Genomic DNA, 19,521 nt, shown 5'->3' on the forward strand with positions numbered 1-19,521 from the left:
ATGGTAGAGTTTTGTTAGGCCTGGCTCTCTCAAGGCTGTCACCAGTTCTAATGGAATGTTGTCTACTCCCAGGGCCTTGTTTCGACTTAGGTCTTTCAGTGCTCTGTCAAACTCTTCACGCAGTATCGTATCTCCTATTTCATCTTCATCTACATTCTCTTCCATTTCAACGGCAGAGCTAGTTGGCATATAAACTTGTACTACTGTGGTAGGTGTGGGGTTCGTATCGATCTTGGCCACAATAATTTGTTCACTATGCTGTTTGTAGTAGCTTACCCGCATTCCTATTTTCCTATTCATTATTAAACCTACTCCTGCATTACCCCTGTTTGATTTTGTATTTATAACCCTGTATTCACCTGACCAAAAGTCTTGTTCCTCCAGCCACCTAACTTCACTAATTCCCATTATATCTAACTTTAACCTATCCATTTCCCTTTTTAAATTTTCTAACCTACCTGCCCGATTAAGGGATCTGACATTCTACACTCCGATATGTAAAATGTCAGTTTTCTTTCTGAAAGTCTTATGTCATATTTATAGTGCCATTCCCTCAGTCACTGAATACGTGAGTAGCAGAAATGAAGTGTTGATATTCAATTTATTTATTAGTATTAGCTATTTAAATGTACAAGCTAAGTTTATATTACTTTCAGGATTGTGCTTATTTATTTAATGAATTATTTGTAGAAATACTGCCCATAACTGAAATACATTCACTTATTCATTGTTTGTGGGATACAATCCTAGTGTAGACAACAACACTATAAATATCAAAATGAGATTTCCACTCTGCAGCAGAGTGTGCACTGATATGAAACTTCCTGGCAAATTAAAACTGTGTGCTGGACCGAGACTTGAATTCAGGACCTCTGCCTTTCGCAGGCAAGTTATCTACCATCTGAGCTACCCAAGCACAACTCATGACCCATCCTCGCAGCTTCAATTCTGCCAGTACCTCATCTCCTACTTTCCAGACTTCACAGAAGCTCTTCTGCATACCTTACAGAACTAGTATTTCTGAAAGAAAGGATATTGCAGAGACATGGCTTAGCCATAGCCTGGGGGATGTTTCCAAAATGAGATTTTCATTCTGCCGTGGTGTGTGGACTGAAATGGAACTTCCTGGCAGATTAAAACTGCGTGCCGGACCGAGATTCGAACTCAGGACCTTTGCCTTTCGCGGGCTAGTGCTCTACCATCACGTTTGAGTCTCGGTACAGCACAAGTGAAAATTTCTTTCTGAAAACATCCTCCAGGCTGTGGCTAAACCATGTTTTTGCAATATCCCTTCTTCCAGGAGTGCTAGTTCTGCAAGGTTCGCAGAAGAGGTTCTGTGAAGTTTGGAAAGTAGGAGATGAGGTACTGGCAGAATTGAAGCTGCGAGGACAGGCTGTGAGTTGTGGTTAGGTAGCTCAGATAGTAGAGCACTTGCCCACAAAAGGCAAAGAGCCCAAGTTCGAGTCTCGGTTGGCACACAGTTTTAATCTGCCAGGAAATTTCAACACTATAAATAAATATACAGTATATTCTTTTATGCCTGTTTTTCATGGAATTTACTGACCACACACTATGAATCCATAAAACTGATAATGAGTTTTCCATTTGAAGGAGCAGTTTTCAACTTGACATGTGCTTGAACATCAACAACAAACACTGCTGGGGAAATATTCACATGAATCAACTTTAGTTAGCTATGAGAAACTGCATACTCCTTCCCATATGTTCATGTAACACGCAAAATACAAGACTAGAAAAGTTGAAGATTTTTACAAAATACTCATTCACTTGGGACATGCTATCTGATGAATCTTCACCTGAAAATAGCCCAACACGGCATTGAGAAATTTACTGCAACAACAAAGTAACTTCAATAAACAACAGCACTCACCTGTCCAACAATTTTACACATAACAAAAAATAAATAAAAATATTAGTATAACTCACAATTAATGTCCAGGGTAAGTACACTCTAGCTGTTAAGTATCCTTTGTTCTCAACAACTTCAACACCAGTTCCTGACTGGAACATAATGACAACTTCTGACTGGTTAATAAGATATGTTGGAGTGTACACAGTCACACCTGCAAAATTATAGAAAGCATTCTTTCAGAATCAACAATTACAATTTGAAAGATGCCCTCAAATCAAAGCATAAATCATAAATGACAAAATATTAAAAGTTGGGTAGTAATAATACAATATAATAATAACAACAACAGAAACCACACATAGTAATTTCTGTCTGAGGATAAGGAAGAATATGACTGTTTCTCATTTGTTAATTATTTTTATGGGAAGTATGAGAATATCACATAAGTATGGAATCAAGAGTTCCGTGATAAGGGGTTCCAAGTTTATAAATTAAATGTGGTTCTATGCAGTTTTAATACTACACTGAGGTGACAAAAGGTTATGGGATATGTCCTAACATCGTGTTGGACCTCCTTTTGCCCAGTGAAGTGCAGCAACTTGACATAGTATGGACTCAACAAGTCACTGGGAGTCTCCTGCAGAAATATTGAGCTGTGCTGCCTCTATAGCCATCCATATTTGCAAATCATTCACTCAAACTGTTCAGAATGTTCTTCAAACCAATTGTGGCCTGATGACATGGTGCAGTGTCATCCATAAAAATTCGGTCATCGTTTGGGTACGTGAAATCCATGAATGGCTACAAATGGCCTCCAAGTAGTCAAACATAACCACTACAAGTCAATGACAGGCCCAGCTGGACCAAAGGACCCAGGCCGTCCATGAACACATAACCCAAACCATTATGAAACCACCACCAGCTTGCACAGTGCCTTGTTGACAACTTAAGTCCATGACTTTGTGGGGTCTACACCACATTCGAACCCTACCATCAGTTCTTATCAACTGAAATCAGAACTCATCTGACCAGGCCACAGCTTTCCAGTCATCTAGTGTACAACTGATATGACCATGAACCCTGGTGAGGCACTGCAGGTGATGACAAGCTGTTAGCAAAGGCACTCACATCAGTCATCTGCTGACATAGCCCATGAATGCTGAATTTCATTGCACTTTCCTGAAGGATATGTTCATCATATGTCTCACATTGATTTCTGAGGTTGTTTCAAAAAGTGTTGCTGTCTGTTAGCACTGTCAAATCCAAGGAAATGCCGCTGCTCTCAGTCATTAATTGAAGGCTGTCAGCCACTGCGGTGTTCATAGTGAGAGATAATGACTGAAATTCAGTATTCTTGGCACACTCTTGACACTTGACTTCCCTAACTATTACCAAAATGGAGAGGCCCATGCATCCAACTCCAATGACCTTTCTACATTCAAAGTCTGCCAGTTCCAGTCATACAGCCATAATCATGCTGAAAACCTTTTCTCATTAATCACCTGAGTGCAAATGACAGCTCTGCCAATGCACTGCTCTTTTATACCTTGTGTACACAGTACTGCTGCTATCTATGTACCGGTATGTGGCTATCACTAACCCATGACTTTTGTCACCTCGGTGTACCTCAGATGGTAGGGAGGTCATTATAAAAGGCACATTTAAATTTCTCTTTCACACTGATATTAGGAATATGAATTGGCAAACTGTCCTTCTTCCAAACGGTGCTGTTATGGTGTGGTAATCTTAACTTTAGACAGTTTTTAGTAGCATGCAGGTATACGAATTGTGGTGTTATGAATCACTTCGGCAAAATGAGCTTGTGTCCACCTAGCCAGCAATTGATGGTTATGATCATTAAAGCAAATAATAGTTTAAGGGTTAAGCATAGAGAGCTGTTTGTAGGTTCTTTGTTATCCCTTTTGCATGTGACATGCATATGGATGGTTGGGGCATGTCTTCAAGGTGGAGCTGCGACTGCAATGGGTTTGTAGAAGTGTGGTGCATCATTGAGTAAAAGCAAACACTGTAACAATGAGAAGTGACTTCATGGCAGGACAGATAAGTTGAAGCTCTCAATTCCAGCTTAAGCACACTTGCAGTGGAAGAAAAGTCCACAATAACTGCTGCAGCATGGTCAGAAGAGAATTTAATCCCAGGTGCTGACATTCAGACCAAAGACAAGACAACTAACTACAATCTGAACACAGAAATATTTAAAACGGAACAGTGCAGTATTAACTTCCCATTTTTCCTTAAGGAAAGACTGTTACTTTATAAATGTACAAAAAGTGCAGAAGGTTAATATTTTAAGTTATTTGACATGTGAACTGTAGATGTCTTGTCCTCCTCCATGAATTGTTAGTCTGGTTGCTGGCTTTTGAAATTTTTATTTCCATATTTGGTTATTGATACCATATCCCCTTAAGGCATGGAAGTATGAAAATTATGCTAGTTGTCTAAAAGCTGCAATAACCAGTGGCTTTAAATATCAGAGACCAAAAGGAATCATATTTAATTTTCTGCTTATTGTAGTAATGGTGTTTTTCACAATATACAACAGTCTACAGTGACCCCAAGACTTTTGTACTGTCATTAAATTTATATTTAGATCTTGTAACTGGAAGGATTCATCTGTTTCTCTCTTGATTATATTTCAAAGTGGTGCACAGATTGGCAACTTGCTTTAAATGTTCAGAAATGTAAAATTTTGCACGCTTCACAAAACAAAAAAAACATAACATCCTATGACTAAATTATCAATGATCACTGCTGGAATTGACTAACTAATACAAATACCTGGATGTAACACTTTGCAGGGATATGAAATGGAATGGTCACAAAGGTTCAGTCATAGGTAAAGCAGGTGGCAGACTTCAGTTTATTGGTAGAATACTGATGAAGTGCAATCAGTCTACAAAGGAGATTGCTTACAAATCACTTGTGTGACTGGTTCTAGAATATTGATCAAGCATCTTGGAGCCATACCAGATAGGAGTAACAGGGGATGTTGAATGTGTGCAGAGAAGGACAACATGAATGGTCTCAGGTTTGTTTAATCTATGGATGAATGTCACAGAGATACAGAAGGAACTGAACTGGAAGACTCTTGAAGGTAGACATAAACTATACTGAGAAAGTCTATTAGCAAAGTTTCAAGAACTGACTTTAAATGATAACTGCACGAATATACTACAACCTCCTCTGTATTGTTCACATAGGTAGTGTGAGGATAAGATTAGAATAATTACTGCACACACAGAGGTATTCAGACAATTGTACCTTCTGTGCTCCATACATGAATGGAACCCTAATTAGCGGTACAATGGGCCGTACCCTCTGCCATGTAACTCATGGTGGTTTGCAGAGTGTAAATGTAGAAGTAGATACTGTCTCACAATGTTATTGCTTCAGCTTTCTCATAACAGAGAATTTGTCATCCTGTAAACAATATATTACAACCTCGTCTTGCTTTTAGATGTAGTATCCTATACATCTGCTTCAACGATTATACTGATGGTAACAGCTACAACTTTTTTTTCAGTATTCTGAGATACATCATTATGTACACCATATACTTCAGATGACCTGATATGCTACCTTCTTGTACATCCTGACTTCACTGCTGAAACTCTGATGAGATTTCAATTGTCTGAGTGGTAACTTTATTGTGAATTTTCTGTTTTCAAGGTATAGTTTTATTATACTAAGACTTAGCACTGTAATCATGTAATGATATAGCTTTATGGTTGGTATCTAATGGTCAACAAGATCAAAACCATGAAGTAAATAATAACAGATTACTGAAAAGTATTAATGTTGCAGAATTTAAGGTACTGGTGGGAGACCATACCGTTTGTCACACCAATAACTTGATGAAACCACTGGTCTGTCTGCCTTTGTAGTTCATATTGTTCTGCAAGACCAAATTAACATCAAAAGGCACAATTTTCATGGCCACCACACGTCTCATCATGTATCATGGGGAAAAAATGAAGAAAAACCAGTTGTCCATTTTTCTATGGAAACAGCATTTTGTTGTATTCTTTGAATGGTTTTTTGTTGTATTGAATGTTAGAAGGTGAGAATTAATCTGTGTCAATCTGTTAAATGTGTTCTAACAAGAAGATAAATGTGCTTCTTTACCCACAATAGAGCTTGAGGTAAGGAAGAAATAAGAAGTCCATAGACATAGATAAGTTTCCAGTTCTATTCTAAGGGAGTGCATAGACAACATACAAAACTCGTTAACAAACATAATAAATGAGTCCTTTAATTCAGGTATTATTTGTGCTTGTACTGAAGAAAGGTAATGCAGAGAGTACAGGAAACTACAGGCCAGTATCACTATTGTCATCATTATCAAAAATAATTGAATCAATCATGGAAGAAAATTTAACAAGCTACGTCAATAAATATGATCCTTTAAATGGAGCACAGTTTGGTTTCTGAAGTGAGACAAATACAATATCGGCCATTGCACAGTTCACAAAAGTGGTACTTGAAATACTTGACAGGGATGACTGTTTTACAGGTGCATTCTTAAACCTATCCAAAGCTTTACACATACCGGTAGTTGACCAGAAAGTGCTACTAAGCAAACTAGAAGCACTAGGTGTAAGAGTAACAACAAACAAGTGGTTCCAGACCTACCTGGAAAATACAGTCCAAAAGGAAGTGATAGTTCAACATTTTTGCTGATTATACTTTTTTAGGAAAACAACTGTCAAGCTTGGAACATATAAATATAGGTGTGCCTTATGGCAGTGTATTGGATCCAATAATGTTCTTAATACACTATGGGCAAAACTTAAGGGCAAAAGTAACTGTTGCAGTATTAGTACAGAAGGTAACGGAAAGAAATGTGAAATGAGACAAAATGAAATGACCCTTTTATTGAAGGACAATAATTATACAAAAGACACTACAATTCATGATGGTTCCTAGATCATCAGAAACAGCTGGACATGGTTCTTAATAGAGGGTGTGATCACAACAGACAGCAATGCATGCTCAGCAACGTGCCTCCATGCTCGCCACCCAGCTGGTAAGTTGTTCTTCTGGTAGAGAGTTCCATTCCTCCACCAGCTGACTGACAACTGTTGGATGATTGTCAATGCAAGTGGATGTGCTGCAATATGTTTCCCAATTTCATACATGTTCAGTGGCTTTACATCAGGGGAACAGGTAGGCCATTCCATTGCTGAATATCCTCTCATCCCAAGAGTTCCTCCAATTGCACTGTTGGGTGTGGTCACACTCTGTCAACCATAAAAATGAAATCAGGGCTACATGCACCCCTGGAAAGCTGCACATGGAGAAGGAGTACAGTGTCATATTAACATTGACCAGTGAGTGTACTGTGTAAAAGAGGTCAGTATGCTCTTGCAACACTATGCCTCCCCACACAATAACACATAGACCACTAAAACATTCAATTTTGACAATGTTCCTGCTCGTATCTCACGTTCCTACTTCTCGCCATATGAAGTTACTTAGTACACTCAGGAATGATGTCAAACATAATCATTTTGATGGTTCAAGTGTTAATGGTGTGTGGGGGAAAGATGTTGCATAGGCACACTGACCGCCAAATCTATGAACAAGGTGCATTCACTGGTCAACATGATAGTGACACTCTACTTGTCCAACACTACATCTTTTCAGGGGTGCATTTGGCCCTGACTTCATTTTTCTGAGTGACTACTTACAATCACATCAAACTGTGCTTGTTGAGGAGCTCTTCAAACGAAAGGATATTTGCCGAATGAACTTAAATCCTGTCGCACATATGTGGGATGCATTGGGGAGGCATACTGCATCACATCCACATGCTGCAGTGACCATTCAGCAGTTTTAGTAGCACTGGTGGAAGAATGAAATTTCCTATCACACAAACCTTTTACTGATCTTGTGGCTAGCACAGCACTGCTGTCCATCATCATCACACACTATATTTAGAAACATGTCCCACCTTTAGTGATGTCCAGGGGAACATCATAAATCATGATGACCTCAGTGTAACTACTGTATTGTCTTTGATATAACATGGAGGACACGACACGTCCTCTTTGCTGATGACAGCAGCATCATAGTCATTGATAAAATACCAGGACACCTAATTGAGGTGGAAAATGAAGCCATGGAGGATGTTCACAAGTGTCGAGTATGTAATAAGTTAACACCAAACTTAATGAAAACAAAAAGCATACACTTCAGCACAAAGAGGGAAAACAGTTCTGTCACACTACATAATAAATCTGTAGATTGTGTAACATACACAAAGTTTTTAGGGAAAAGTATTTATTGGTGATTCACATGGAATGAACACAAAAAGATAATGGTGAAAAGAATGTCATCAGCTTGTTATGCTCTTAGGGCTCTGTAATCACTCTGTAACAGCCAGGATCCTATGGTGACATAACGTCACAAAAGACGAGCACAGTTTTCAAACTGCAGAAAAAGGATATAATGTAATAACTAAAAGTAGTAATCAGGCTTGTTGTAAATAATTATTTAAAACACTGGGTATCCTTACCTGCAAAAAGTCAACACATCTACCAATCTACATCTACGTGATTACTCTGCATATTCCCAATTAAGTACCTGGAAGAGCGTTCATTGAACCACCTTTAAACTGTTTCTCTACTGTTCCACTCTCAAACGGATGCAAGAAAAACAAGACTTAAATCTTTCTGTGCAAACTCTGCTTTCTCTCATTTTGTCATGATGATCATTTCTCCCTATGTAAGGAGGCACCAACAGAACATTTTTGCAATTGGAGGAGAAAGTTGGTGATTGAAATTTCACAAGAAGACCCTGCCACAATAAAAAATTCCTTTGGTTTAATGATTGGCATCCCAATTCATGTAACACGTCATGGCACTCTCTTCCCAATTTCTTGATAATATGAAATGAGCTACCCTTCTTTGAACCTATTCAGTGTCCTCTGTCAGTCCAGTCTGAGGCAGAACCCACAGTGCACAGTAATACTCCAGAAGATGGTGGATAAGTGTCGTGTAAGCAGTCTGTTTCATGGAACTGCTGCATTTTCTAGGTGTTCTACCAGTAAATAACAAGTCTTTTGTTTGCTTTCCACCCAATATTATCTATGAGATAATTCCAATTTTCATTCATGTCTGCTTGTGTCTGTGTATGTGTGGATGGATATGTGTGTGTGTGAGTATATACCTGTCCTTTTTCCCCCCTAAGGTAAGTCCTTCCGCTCCCAGAATTGGAATGACTCCTTACCCTCTCCCTTAAAACCCACATCATTTCGTCTTTCCCTCTCCTTCCCTCTTTCCTGATGAAGCAACTGTTTGTTGCGAAAGCTTGAATTTTGTGTGTATTTTTGTGTTTGTTGGTGTGTCTATCAACCTGCCAGCACTTTCGTTTGGTAAGTCACATCATCTTTATTTTTAGATATATTTTTCCCACGTGGAATGTTTCCCTCTATTATATTCATATCATTAATTTTAACTAACTGGATAGTTTGACAGTGAAGATAATTAATCCAGGCCCATCAATAAATGTTTTTAATTGAAACCTCAAAGCAGTATGTTGTGTTATTTGTCTCGAGCATTACACATCACAAAGAGTACATGAATTCTGGCTGTGGCCACAAGTGTGAGTTCGTACTATGTTACAGAAGCTTCATGACACAGCCAAAACTGATGTTTTAGCTTCTGTTGCACCATATTGGAAACGAAGTCCATGGCAGACAATAGTCAACCACCATGTGCTCATAGACCCTGTAAATACCATGTAAATATTTGATGCTAAGTAAAAGTAAAGCAATAAAGTGAGTAACATATTAACAGAAGAAATTATGCCTTCAGTGAAATGGAATAAAATACTGGCAGTAGAACTACGAATTACAGTTTCCAAATTTAACCAAGACAGAATTTTGAACATTTCTTGTAAGAAACAGGTTTCACTGGTAATGCGGTATGTTCTGCTCCCGTGTGAATCCCATACTTAAAGTGCTATTATAATGAAGATGATGATGATTGTTTCTTAACCAATCTTTGTGTAAGATATTTTCTTTTTTGTGTGTGAAAAATGTGTCTTAAAGTCTGTCCATACCTATTTGTCGCACCTTGTATATCAGACTTTCAGAGCAATGAGGGAAAGTCGAATCCAGCTTCTTAATAAGGACATAAACTGCCCTGTACCATAAGGAAGCTAAAGGTGCTACGCAGTGAGATCTCAAACTGGCAGTTAGTGCACCAAGAGAAGCTGTCTGAAGGCTCTTTAATGACATGTCTAGCTCAATAATTGATATGAAAGTAACAGAACTCTTTAAAAACAACTGTCCTGACAATGCTGCAAATATTTATCACAAAAAAAGAAGAAAAACAATTTTCAATAACATGTTAGAAGAAATTTATAGCAATTTAGACATAGTAACTGAAATGAAAATGTCCCACTACCATACCTGATAGTACAGGCAAAACAGCTGATGTAAGAAAAGATTTTTTCATATTAGACTACTAACTTATCAGAAAGCTTACCAGTAAAATGCTGAACCCTTAGAGCATTCCGGTCAAAATATATCTTCTTCCCATCAGCAAGTACATCAAGGTGGTACCTCCATCTTGCATACTCTGGCCTTAATCGGACTTCAATAGTAGCTGAAGAATTTTCTTTTGCTGTACATAGTAAAATAAGTAATTTTAGGCTCATATATCAAGAATGGGTTGCCTTATTATGCAATACTTTTGTGACTTACTTTAGTGCACAGGGTTAGAGCACATTACAGACAGTACAGCTCCGAATTGAACCAACATTTTTTTTATTTTTTGCAACATTTATGAGACAGTGATACATTAATGTAAGTGTCTGTAGTAGGGAAGAGTGGAATGGCACCAATCAGTGGGTAGCCCAGATTACAGTGTTAGCTTTAGAACAGTCTGCTCTAGCAAAGTCTAGTGAGTGCTGTGCTCTGTCCACTGAACTATGGAACTGCAATAGGCATCTAACCAAGCTTCTCATTGTTGTTGCATTGAAGTACACAAGTGCTTGTCCAATAAATTCCTTCTTATTTCTACACATCTTCGAAGCAACATAAGTAACAATTGCACTCATATTTTTATTGAGTTAATCACACAAAAGTATTGGTAATGTTTCCAATATCATTTCAGTTTGAGATTTACATTTTTAAACTATCTTATTGTAGTGTTTGGTTATGAAATTCCTTAGCACACATGTTTGGTTGCACCAATCAAATGAGTGGGGGACGGCAATCAGGTGGTTGGCACAACCTCTCGCAGACTTAAATACTAATTTGTTGACCATTTATATCTGTATTACTTTAAGCTATAACAGATTGTAAGACTGTATTCTCTTTCAGATGCCTACTACCAGGGGAGAATGGACTGATGAAGAGCTGCAACAGCTGATATTATCTATCAATGACGGGCATTCCTTAAAACAGCTCAACATTCCATTCATAACACTGCATGAAAAAAAATTTAAGAGGCATTCAGGAGGTCCATTTCTTCGCCAAAAAGCAGTTTTTACTCCAGAGCAGGAGACAGCTTTGGCTGAATGAATAAAGCTCATGGACATATTTTTTATGGATTAACTCCACTGCAAATCTGCAGAGTGGGTTTTGCAAATGTCATGGCAGAAAATGAGCTGGCTGTATCATTTTCTGAAAGGGAACCCTTAAGTGTTAAAAAACCAGAAGCAATTAGTATCAACTGTCTTACAGACTTTAACTGACAGGAAGTAAAAATATTTTTTGACCATTTGGGAGCTGTGAGGACAAAATTTGCTCTCACACCGGATTGTATTTTTAACATTGACAAGATGGGACTGACAACTGTCTAAGACCCTGGAAAAGTGGTTAACTCTAGAGAGTTGGCCAGTGGCTAGTTGGAAGGGAGGGAAAATAATAACCACGATACGTTGCATGAATGATGCAGGGCGCTACATTTGGCCTATGTCTGTATTCCCCAGAAAAAGAATATCTCCACATTTGCAAAAGGATGGCCATCCATGTGCATTGTACAGTTGTTCCCACATTGGTTGGTCAAACAAAGCTTTATTCGTTACTTGGCTTATGCACTTCAATGCACTTCATTCACCAATCACAGGCTAGTGTAGACAATAAAGTGTTTCTGGTATTGGACAAACATGGTAGCCATGTCACATTACAGTCATATTATTTATGTCATCCTCCCCCCATGAACCATGGACCTTGCCGTTGGTGGGGAGGTTTGCGTGCCTCAGCGATACAGATGGCCGTACCGTAGGTGCAACCACAACAGAGGGGTATCTGTTGAGAGGCCAGACAAACATGTGGTTCCTGAAGAGCGGCAGCAGCCTTTTCAGTAGTTGCAGGGGCAACAGTCTGGATGATTGACTGATCTAGCCTTGTAACATTAACCAAAACGGCCTTGCTGTGCTGGTACTGTGAACGGCTGAAAGCAAGGGGAAACTACAGCCGTAATTTTTCCCGAGGACATGCAGCTTTACTGTATGATTAAATGATGATGGCGTCCTCTTGGGTAAAATATTCCGGAGGTAAAATAGTCCCCCATTCGGATCTCCGGGCGGGGACTACTCAAGAGGACGTCGTTATCAGGAGAAAGAAAACTGGCGTTCTACGGATCGGAGCGTGGAATGTCAGATCCCTTAATCGGGCAGGTAGGTTAGAAAATTTAAAAAGGGAAATGGATAGGTTAAAGTTAGATATAGTGGGAATTAGTGAAGTTCGGTGGCAGGAGGAACAAGACTTTTGGTCAGGTGATTACAGGGTTATAAATACAAAATCAAATAGGGGTAATGCAGGAGTAGGTTTAATAATGAATAAAAAAATAGGAGTGTGGGTTAGCTACTACAAACAGCATAGTGAACACATTATTGTGGCCAAGATAGACACAAAGCCCATGCCTACTACAGTAGTACAAGTTTATATGCCAACTAGCTCTGCAGATGATGAAGAAATTGATGAAATGTATGACGAGATAAAAAAAATTATTCAGGTAGTGAAGGGAGACAAAAATTTAATAGTCATGGGTGACTGGAATTCGTCAGTAGGAAAAGGGAGAGAAGGAAACATAGTAGGTGAATATGGATTGGGGGGAAGAAATGAAAGAGGAAGCCGCCTTGTAGAATTTTGCACAGAGCATGACTTAATCATAGCTAACACTTGGTTCAAGAATCATAAAAGAAGGTTGTATACCTGGAAGAATCCTGGAGATAGTAAAAGGTATCAGATAGATTATATAATGGTAAGAGAGAGATTTAGGAACCAGGTTTTAAACTGTAAGACATTTCCTGGGGCAGATGTGGATTCTGACCACAATATATTGGTTATGAACTGCAGATTGAAACTGAAGAAACTGCAAAAAGGTGGGAATTAAAGGAGATGGGACCTGGATAAACTGTAAGAACCAGAGGTTGTACAGAGTTTGTGGGAGAGCATAAGGGAACAATTGACAGGAATGGGGGAAAGAAACACAGTAGAAGAAGAATGGGTAGGTCTGAGGGATGAAGTAGTGAAGGCAGCAGAGGATCAAGTAGGTAGAAAGACGAGGGCTAATAGAAATCCTTGGGTAACAGAAGAAATATTGAATTTAATTCATGAAAGGAGAAAATATAAAAATGCAGTAAATGAAACTGCAAAAAGGAATACAAACGTCTCAAAAATGAGATCGACAGGAAGTGCAAAATGGCTAAGCAGGGATGGCTAGAGGACAAATGTAAGGATGTAGAGGCTTGTCTTACTAGAGGTAAGATAGATACTGCCTACAGGAAAATTAAAGAGACCTTTGGAGAGAAGAGAACCACTTGTATGAATATCAAGAGCTCAGATGGCAACCCAGTTCTAAGCAAAGAAGGGAAGGCAGAAAGGTGGAAGGAGTATATAGAGGGTTTATACAAGGGCGATGTACTTGAGGACAATATTATGGAAATGGAAGAGGATGTAGGTGAAGATGAAATGGGAGATAAGATACTGCGTGAAGAGTTTGACAGAGCACTGAAAGACCTGAGTCGAAACAAGGCCCCGGGAGTAGACAACATTCCATTAGAACTACTGATGGCCTTGGGAGAGCTAGTCATGACAAAACTCTACCATCTGGTGAGCAAGATGTATGAGACAGGCGAAATACCCGAAGACTTCAAGAAGAATATAATAATTCCAATCCCAAAGAAAGCAGGTGTTGACAGATGTGAAAATTACCGAACTATCAGTTTAATAAGTCACAGCTGCAAAATACTAACGCGAATTCTTTACAGACGAATGGAAAAACTAGTAGAAACGGACCTCGGGGAAGATCAGTTTGGATTCCATAGAAATGTTGGAACACGTGAGGCAATACTAACCTTACAACTTATCTTAGAAGAAAGATTAAGAAAAGGCAAACCTACGTTTCTAGCATTTGTAGACTTAGAGAAAGCTTTTGACAACGTTAACTGGAATACTCTCTTTCAAATTCTGAAGGTGGCAGGGGTAAAATACAGGGAGCGAAAGGCTATTTACAATTTGTACAGAAACCAGATGGCAGTTATAAGAGTCGAGGGGCATGAAAGGGAAGCAGTGGTTGGGAAAGGAGTGAGACAGGGTTGTAGCCTCTCCCCGATGTTATTCAATCTGTATATTGAGCAAGCAGTAAAGGAAACAAAAGAAAAATTCGGAGTAGGTATTAAAATTCATGGAGAAGAAGTAAAAACTTTGAGGTTCGCCGATGACATTGTAATTCTGTCAGAGAGAGCAAAGGACTTGGAAGAGCAGTTGAATGGAATGGACAGTGTCTTGAAAGGAGGATATAAGATGAACATCAACAAAAGCAAAACGAGGATAATGGAATGTAGTCAAATTAAATCGGGTGATGCTGAGGGGATTAGATTAGGTAATGAGACACTTAAAGTAGTAAAGGAGTTTTGCTATTTAGGGAGTAAAATAACTGATGATGGTCGATGTAGAGAGGATATAAAATGTAGACTGGCAATGGCAAGGAAATCGTTTCTGAAGAAGAGAAATTTTTTTAACATCGAGTATAGATTTAATTGTCAGGAAGTCGTTTCTGAAAGTATTTGTATGGAGTGTAGCCATGTATGGAAGTGAAACATGGACGACAACCAGTTTGGACAAGAAGAGAATAGAAGCTTTCAAAATGTGGTGCTACAGAAGAATGCTGAAGATAAGGTGGGTAGATCACGTAACTAATGAGGAGGTATTGAACAGGATTGGGGAGAAGAGAAGTTTGTGGCACAACTTGACCAGAAGAAGGGATCGGTTGGTAGGACATGTTTTGAGGCATCAAGGGATCACAAATTTAGCATTGGAGGGCAGCGTGGAGGGTAAAAATCGTAGAGGGAGACCAAGAGATCAATACACTAAGCAGATTCAGAAGGATGTAGGTTGCAGTAGGTACTGGGAGATGAAGAAGCTTGCACAGGATAGAGTAGCATGGAGAGCTGCATCAAACCAGTCTCAGGACTGAAGACCACAACAACAAACATTTATGTCATGACAATGGCTTAATTGTGCTCTGCATCCCACCACAAGTGTCTCATCGGCTTCTTCAGCCACTGTAAATCTCATTGTATTCGCCTTTGAAATCCACCTTTTGACATGAATGTGATGGCAAAATCAAATCCACCTGCCTGCAGAAAGTAACCCCATATAATAATGCTAGATTGTTTAACATTGCATAATCCAATGTGACACAACAGGAAATGCTGTTTCTGGGTTCAGACAAACAGGTACTTTTCCTATGAATGCAAAAACATTCACAAATGAAGATTACTTGCTGCTGAAACCATCTTGCAACGTAGGGTGAAGGATGGAAAAGGCTCTTTTCTGTTTCATGTGATTTTTGCAATTATTTTACAAGCTGCTTGGCTTCCAATATTTATTTGCATTAATACAAAATAAACAGTTGCTCAATGACCAAATAAATATTAGAAATCAGGCACTGAAAAAAATAATTGAAAAAAATCACATGGAAAAGGAAAGAGTCTTTTCCATCCTCCAGACCCCCCTCCCAATTTCACTTTTTCACTGCACTTCTTGCTCCACACATTTTCCTCCAACTCACTCTCCATTACACAATACACTTACGTCTTCTCATCTTTGCTTCTCGCTCCCCGTTCACTACTGTTAAGCAGTATATAAATACGCAGCAACCTTATTAAATAGAATAACACAAATATAATTAACTAAAAAAAGTACAGGTCAAAGACAGACTATGGCAACGCTATGTTGGCAACATTACAAAACACAATCCACACTTAGAGTACACAGTAACCATAGGTGTGCAAAAAAGTGTGCTGTGTAAATTGTAAGAAATGCACAGTTCTGCAGAACAACAAAAAATTAGATTACAAGTGTCTTTATCTAAAGAAGAACGACACCCAAGATGTGCTAGCAGATGATATTTCATGATGTAGGCATGAAACCAATCAGAAATGACTTTAAAGTAAAAACTAACAAACTGCTAGTGAACTGTTTTTTGATGTTAAAAACAAATATAACAGTAAATATCTTTAATTAGAGACCACTGATGACGCTTTACCTCAATAATGTGAAATGCGACTGATGTGGTGGTGGTGGGGGCATGGATTTTCTTTTGCTTGTACTGACAGAGCAAAAATATCTTCAGAAGCATAATAGTTTTGGCAGTAGTAGCCTACTTGTTTGCGAATATATTTATGTAAAAAAGCACTGTCATTGAGTACAAATCCTTGTGAGACTAGACCAGCAAGTAATTACGCTCCTAAACATAAGAACTTGCTAAACATTAATTGTATTTCACTGCTGTATTAAGCTGACAAGGTTGATGTTGTTACGTGATCCGCACAAGAGAGAGTTTTAATCATCACCTAAAGAAATACACTTACGTAATTAATTTTTTGTTTGTTTGACTGCAGCTCTGGTACACTTTGAAAACTCCAACAAAATAAAATGATACATTCCATGGAAAGAATGGAGAATTGTAGGATAGTTTGTTTTCAGCTGCAGAACTCCATTCTGCCAATGAGCTGTACCATTTTGTTATGGTAGAGATTACAAACTGTACAACAGCTGCAGACATATACAGGGTGGTCCGTTGATCATGACCGGGCAAAATATCTCACGATATAAGCATCAAACGAAAAAACTACAAAGAACGAAACTTGTCTAACTTGAAGGGGGAAACCAGATGGCGCTACGGTTGGCCCGCTACATGGCGCTGCTATAGGTCAAACGGATATCAAGTGTGTTTTTTGAAATAGGAACCCCCATTTATTATTACATATTTGTGTAGTACGTAAAGAAATATGAATGTTTTAATTGGACCACTTTTTTTGCTTTGTGATAGATGGCGCTGTAATAGTCACAAACATATGGCTCACAATTTTAGATGAACAGTTGGTAACAGGTAGGTTTTATAAATTAAAATACAGAATGTAGGTACCTTTGAACATTTTGTTTCCGTTTTTCCAATGTGATACTGTACCTTTGTGAACTTATCATTTCTGAGAACGCATGCTATTACAGCACGATTACCTGTAAATACCACATTCATGCAACAAATGCTCAAATGATGTCCATCAACCTCAATGCATTTGACAATACGTGTAATGACATTCTTCTCAACAGCGAGTAGTTCACCTTCCACAATGTTCGCACATGCATTCACAATGTACTGATACATGTTGTCAGGCATTGTCCGTGGATCAAGATAACAAATATCCTTCAACTATCCCCACAGAAAGAAATCCGGGGACATCAGATCCAGTGAAAGTGCAGGCCATGGTATGGTGCTTCGACGACCAATCCACCTGTCATGAAATATGCTATTCAATACCACTTCAACCACACGTGAGCTATGTGCCGGACATCCATCATGTTGGAAGTACATCGCCATTCTGTCATGCAGTGAAACATCTTGTAGTAACATCAGTCGAACATTATGTAGAAAATCAGCATACATTGCACCATTTAGATTGCCATTGATAAAATGGTGATAATTATCCTTCCTCCCATAATGCTACACCATACATTTACCCGCCACAGTCACTGACGTTCGACTTGTCGCAGCTATCGTGGATTTTCCGTTGCCCAATAGTGCGTATTATGCCGGTTTACGTTACCGCTGTTGGTGAATGATGTTCCGTCGCTAAATAGAAAGCGTGCAAAAAGTCTGTCATTGTCCCATAATTTCTCTTGTGCCCAGTGGCAGAACTGTACATGATGTTCAAAGTCGTTGCCATGCAATTCCTGGTGCATAGAAATACAGTACAGGTGCAATCGATGTTGATGTAGCATTCTCAATATCAACGTTTTTGAGATTCCCGATTCTCACGCAGTTTGTCTGCTACTGATGTGCTGATTAGCCGTGACAGCAGCTAAACCACCTACTTGGGCATCATCATTTGTTGCAGGTCGTGGTTGACATTTCGCATGTGGCTGAACACTTCCTGTTTCCTTAAATAACATAACTATCCGGCGAATGGTCCAGACACTTGGATGATGTCGTCGAGGATACCGAGCAGCATACATAGCACACGCCCATTGGGCATTTTGATCACAATAGCCATATGTCAACACGATATAGACCTTTTCTGCAATTGGTAAACGGTCCATTTTAACACGGGTAATGTATCACGAAGCAAATACCATCTGCACTGGCAGAATGTTACATGATACCACATACTTATACATTTGTGACTATTAGAGCGCCATCTATCACAAAGCAAAAAAAGTGGTCCAACTAAAACATTCATATTTCTTTATGTACTACACAAATACGTAATAAAAAATGAGAGCTCCTATTTAAAGAAATGCAGTTGATATCCATTTGACCTATGGCAGCGCCATCTAGTGTGTCAACCCTAGCACCATCTGGTTTCCCCCTTCAAGCTAGACGAGTTTCATTCTTTGTAGTTTTTTGTTTTTCCGTTTGATGCTTATTTCGTGAGATATTTGGCCCGGTCAGTACCAATGGACCACCCTGTGTAGACATCTGACCAAGTACAGATACGCAATGAGAAATTTTCACTTGAACACAAACACAGATGCAAATCAAATCTGCAGGATTTGCTGTTGTATTTGACCATGAATGGCACCTGTGCAATGTCCTCAACACATTACAAGTGACAGTCATGCTCAGAACAATCTTGTGGGTGCATTATGTTGAAGCTAAGTGAATTTGAACTTGGCCTAATTGTTGGTGCTCATCTGTAACAAAAGTAGCTAAAGTTTCAGTTTTTTAAGAGGTACCGTATCAAAGATTTATACCATACACAAGGAAAGCAGAAAACATCAATCACTAAGTGAAAACACAGACAAAATTGTGTGTTGGGTTACCATGATGGACAGTCACTGAAGAGGAGTGTGATGAAAAATAAGAAGACGACAGCTGCAAAAGTCACTCCAGAACAGAATGTTGCACTCATGAAACCTATCATCACCAAAACAACATGAAGGGACCTGCATAAGCTGGGAATGGCATGGTGAGTCAGAATTCTTAAACAACTCATAAGTGACGCAAATGCCTGTAACAGAAAACTGTAGTGCTGAAGCCGTAAAACCAGGACAAGGGAGCAATGGAAAAATATCATTTGGTCAGATTACTCTTGTCTCACAGTGTTTCCAACTTCAGGCTCAATTTACATCCCAAGAGCGAAACATGGTGGGGGTTTGGTGG

General features: G+C 38.9%; 1 protein-coding gene across 1 annotated transcript in view; it reads right to left on the bottom strand.

The window, feature by feature from the left end:
• Positions 1-19,521, bottom strand: part of LOC124805698 (protein mesh) — a 196,959-nt gene that overhangs the window by 38,313 nt on the left and 139,125 nt on the right. Inside the window, exons 14-15 of the mRNA XM_047266267.1 lie at positions 10,387-10,524; positions 1,948-2,084 (exon numbers count right to left, since the gene is read on the bottom strand). Of these exons, the coding sequence (XP_047122223.1) occupies positions 1,948-2,084; positions 10,387-10,524 (275 nt within the window). The remainder of the gene's footprint in view (positions 1-1,947; positions 2,085-10,386; positions 10,525-19,521) is intronic.

This window comes from Schistocerca piceifrons, chromosome 7, assembly GCF_021461385.2.
Source record: "Schistocerca piceifrons isolate TAMUIC-IGC-003096 chromosome 7, iqSchPice1.1, whole genome shotgun sequence".
In the NCBI taxonomy this organism is placed as follows: Eukaryota; Metazoa; Arthropoda; class Insecta; order Orthoptera; family Acrididae; genus Schistocerca; species Schistocerca piceifrons.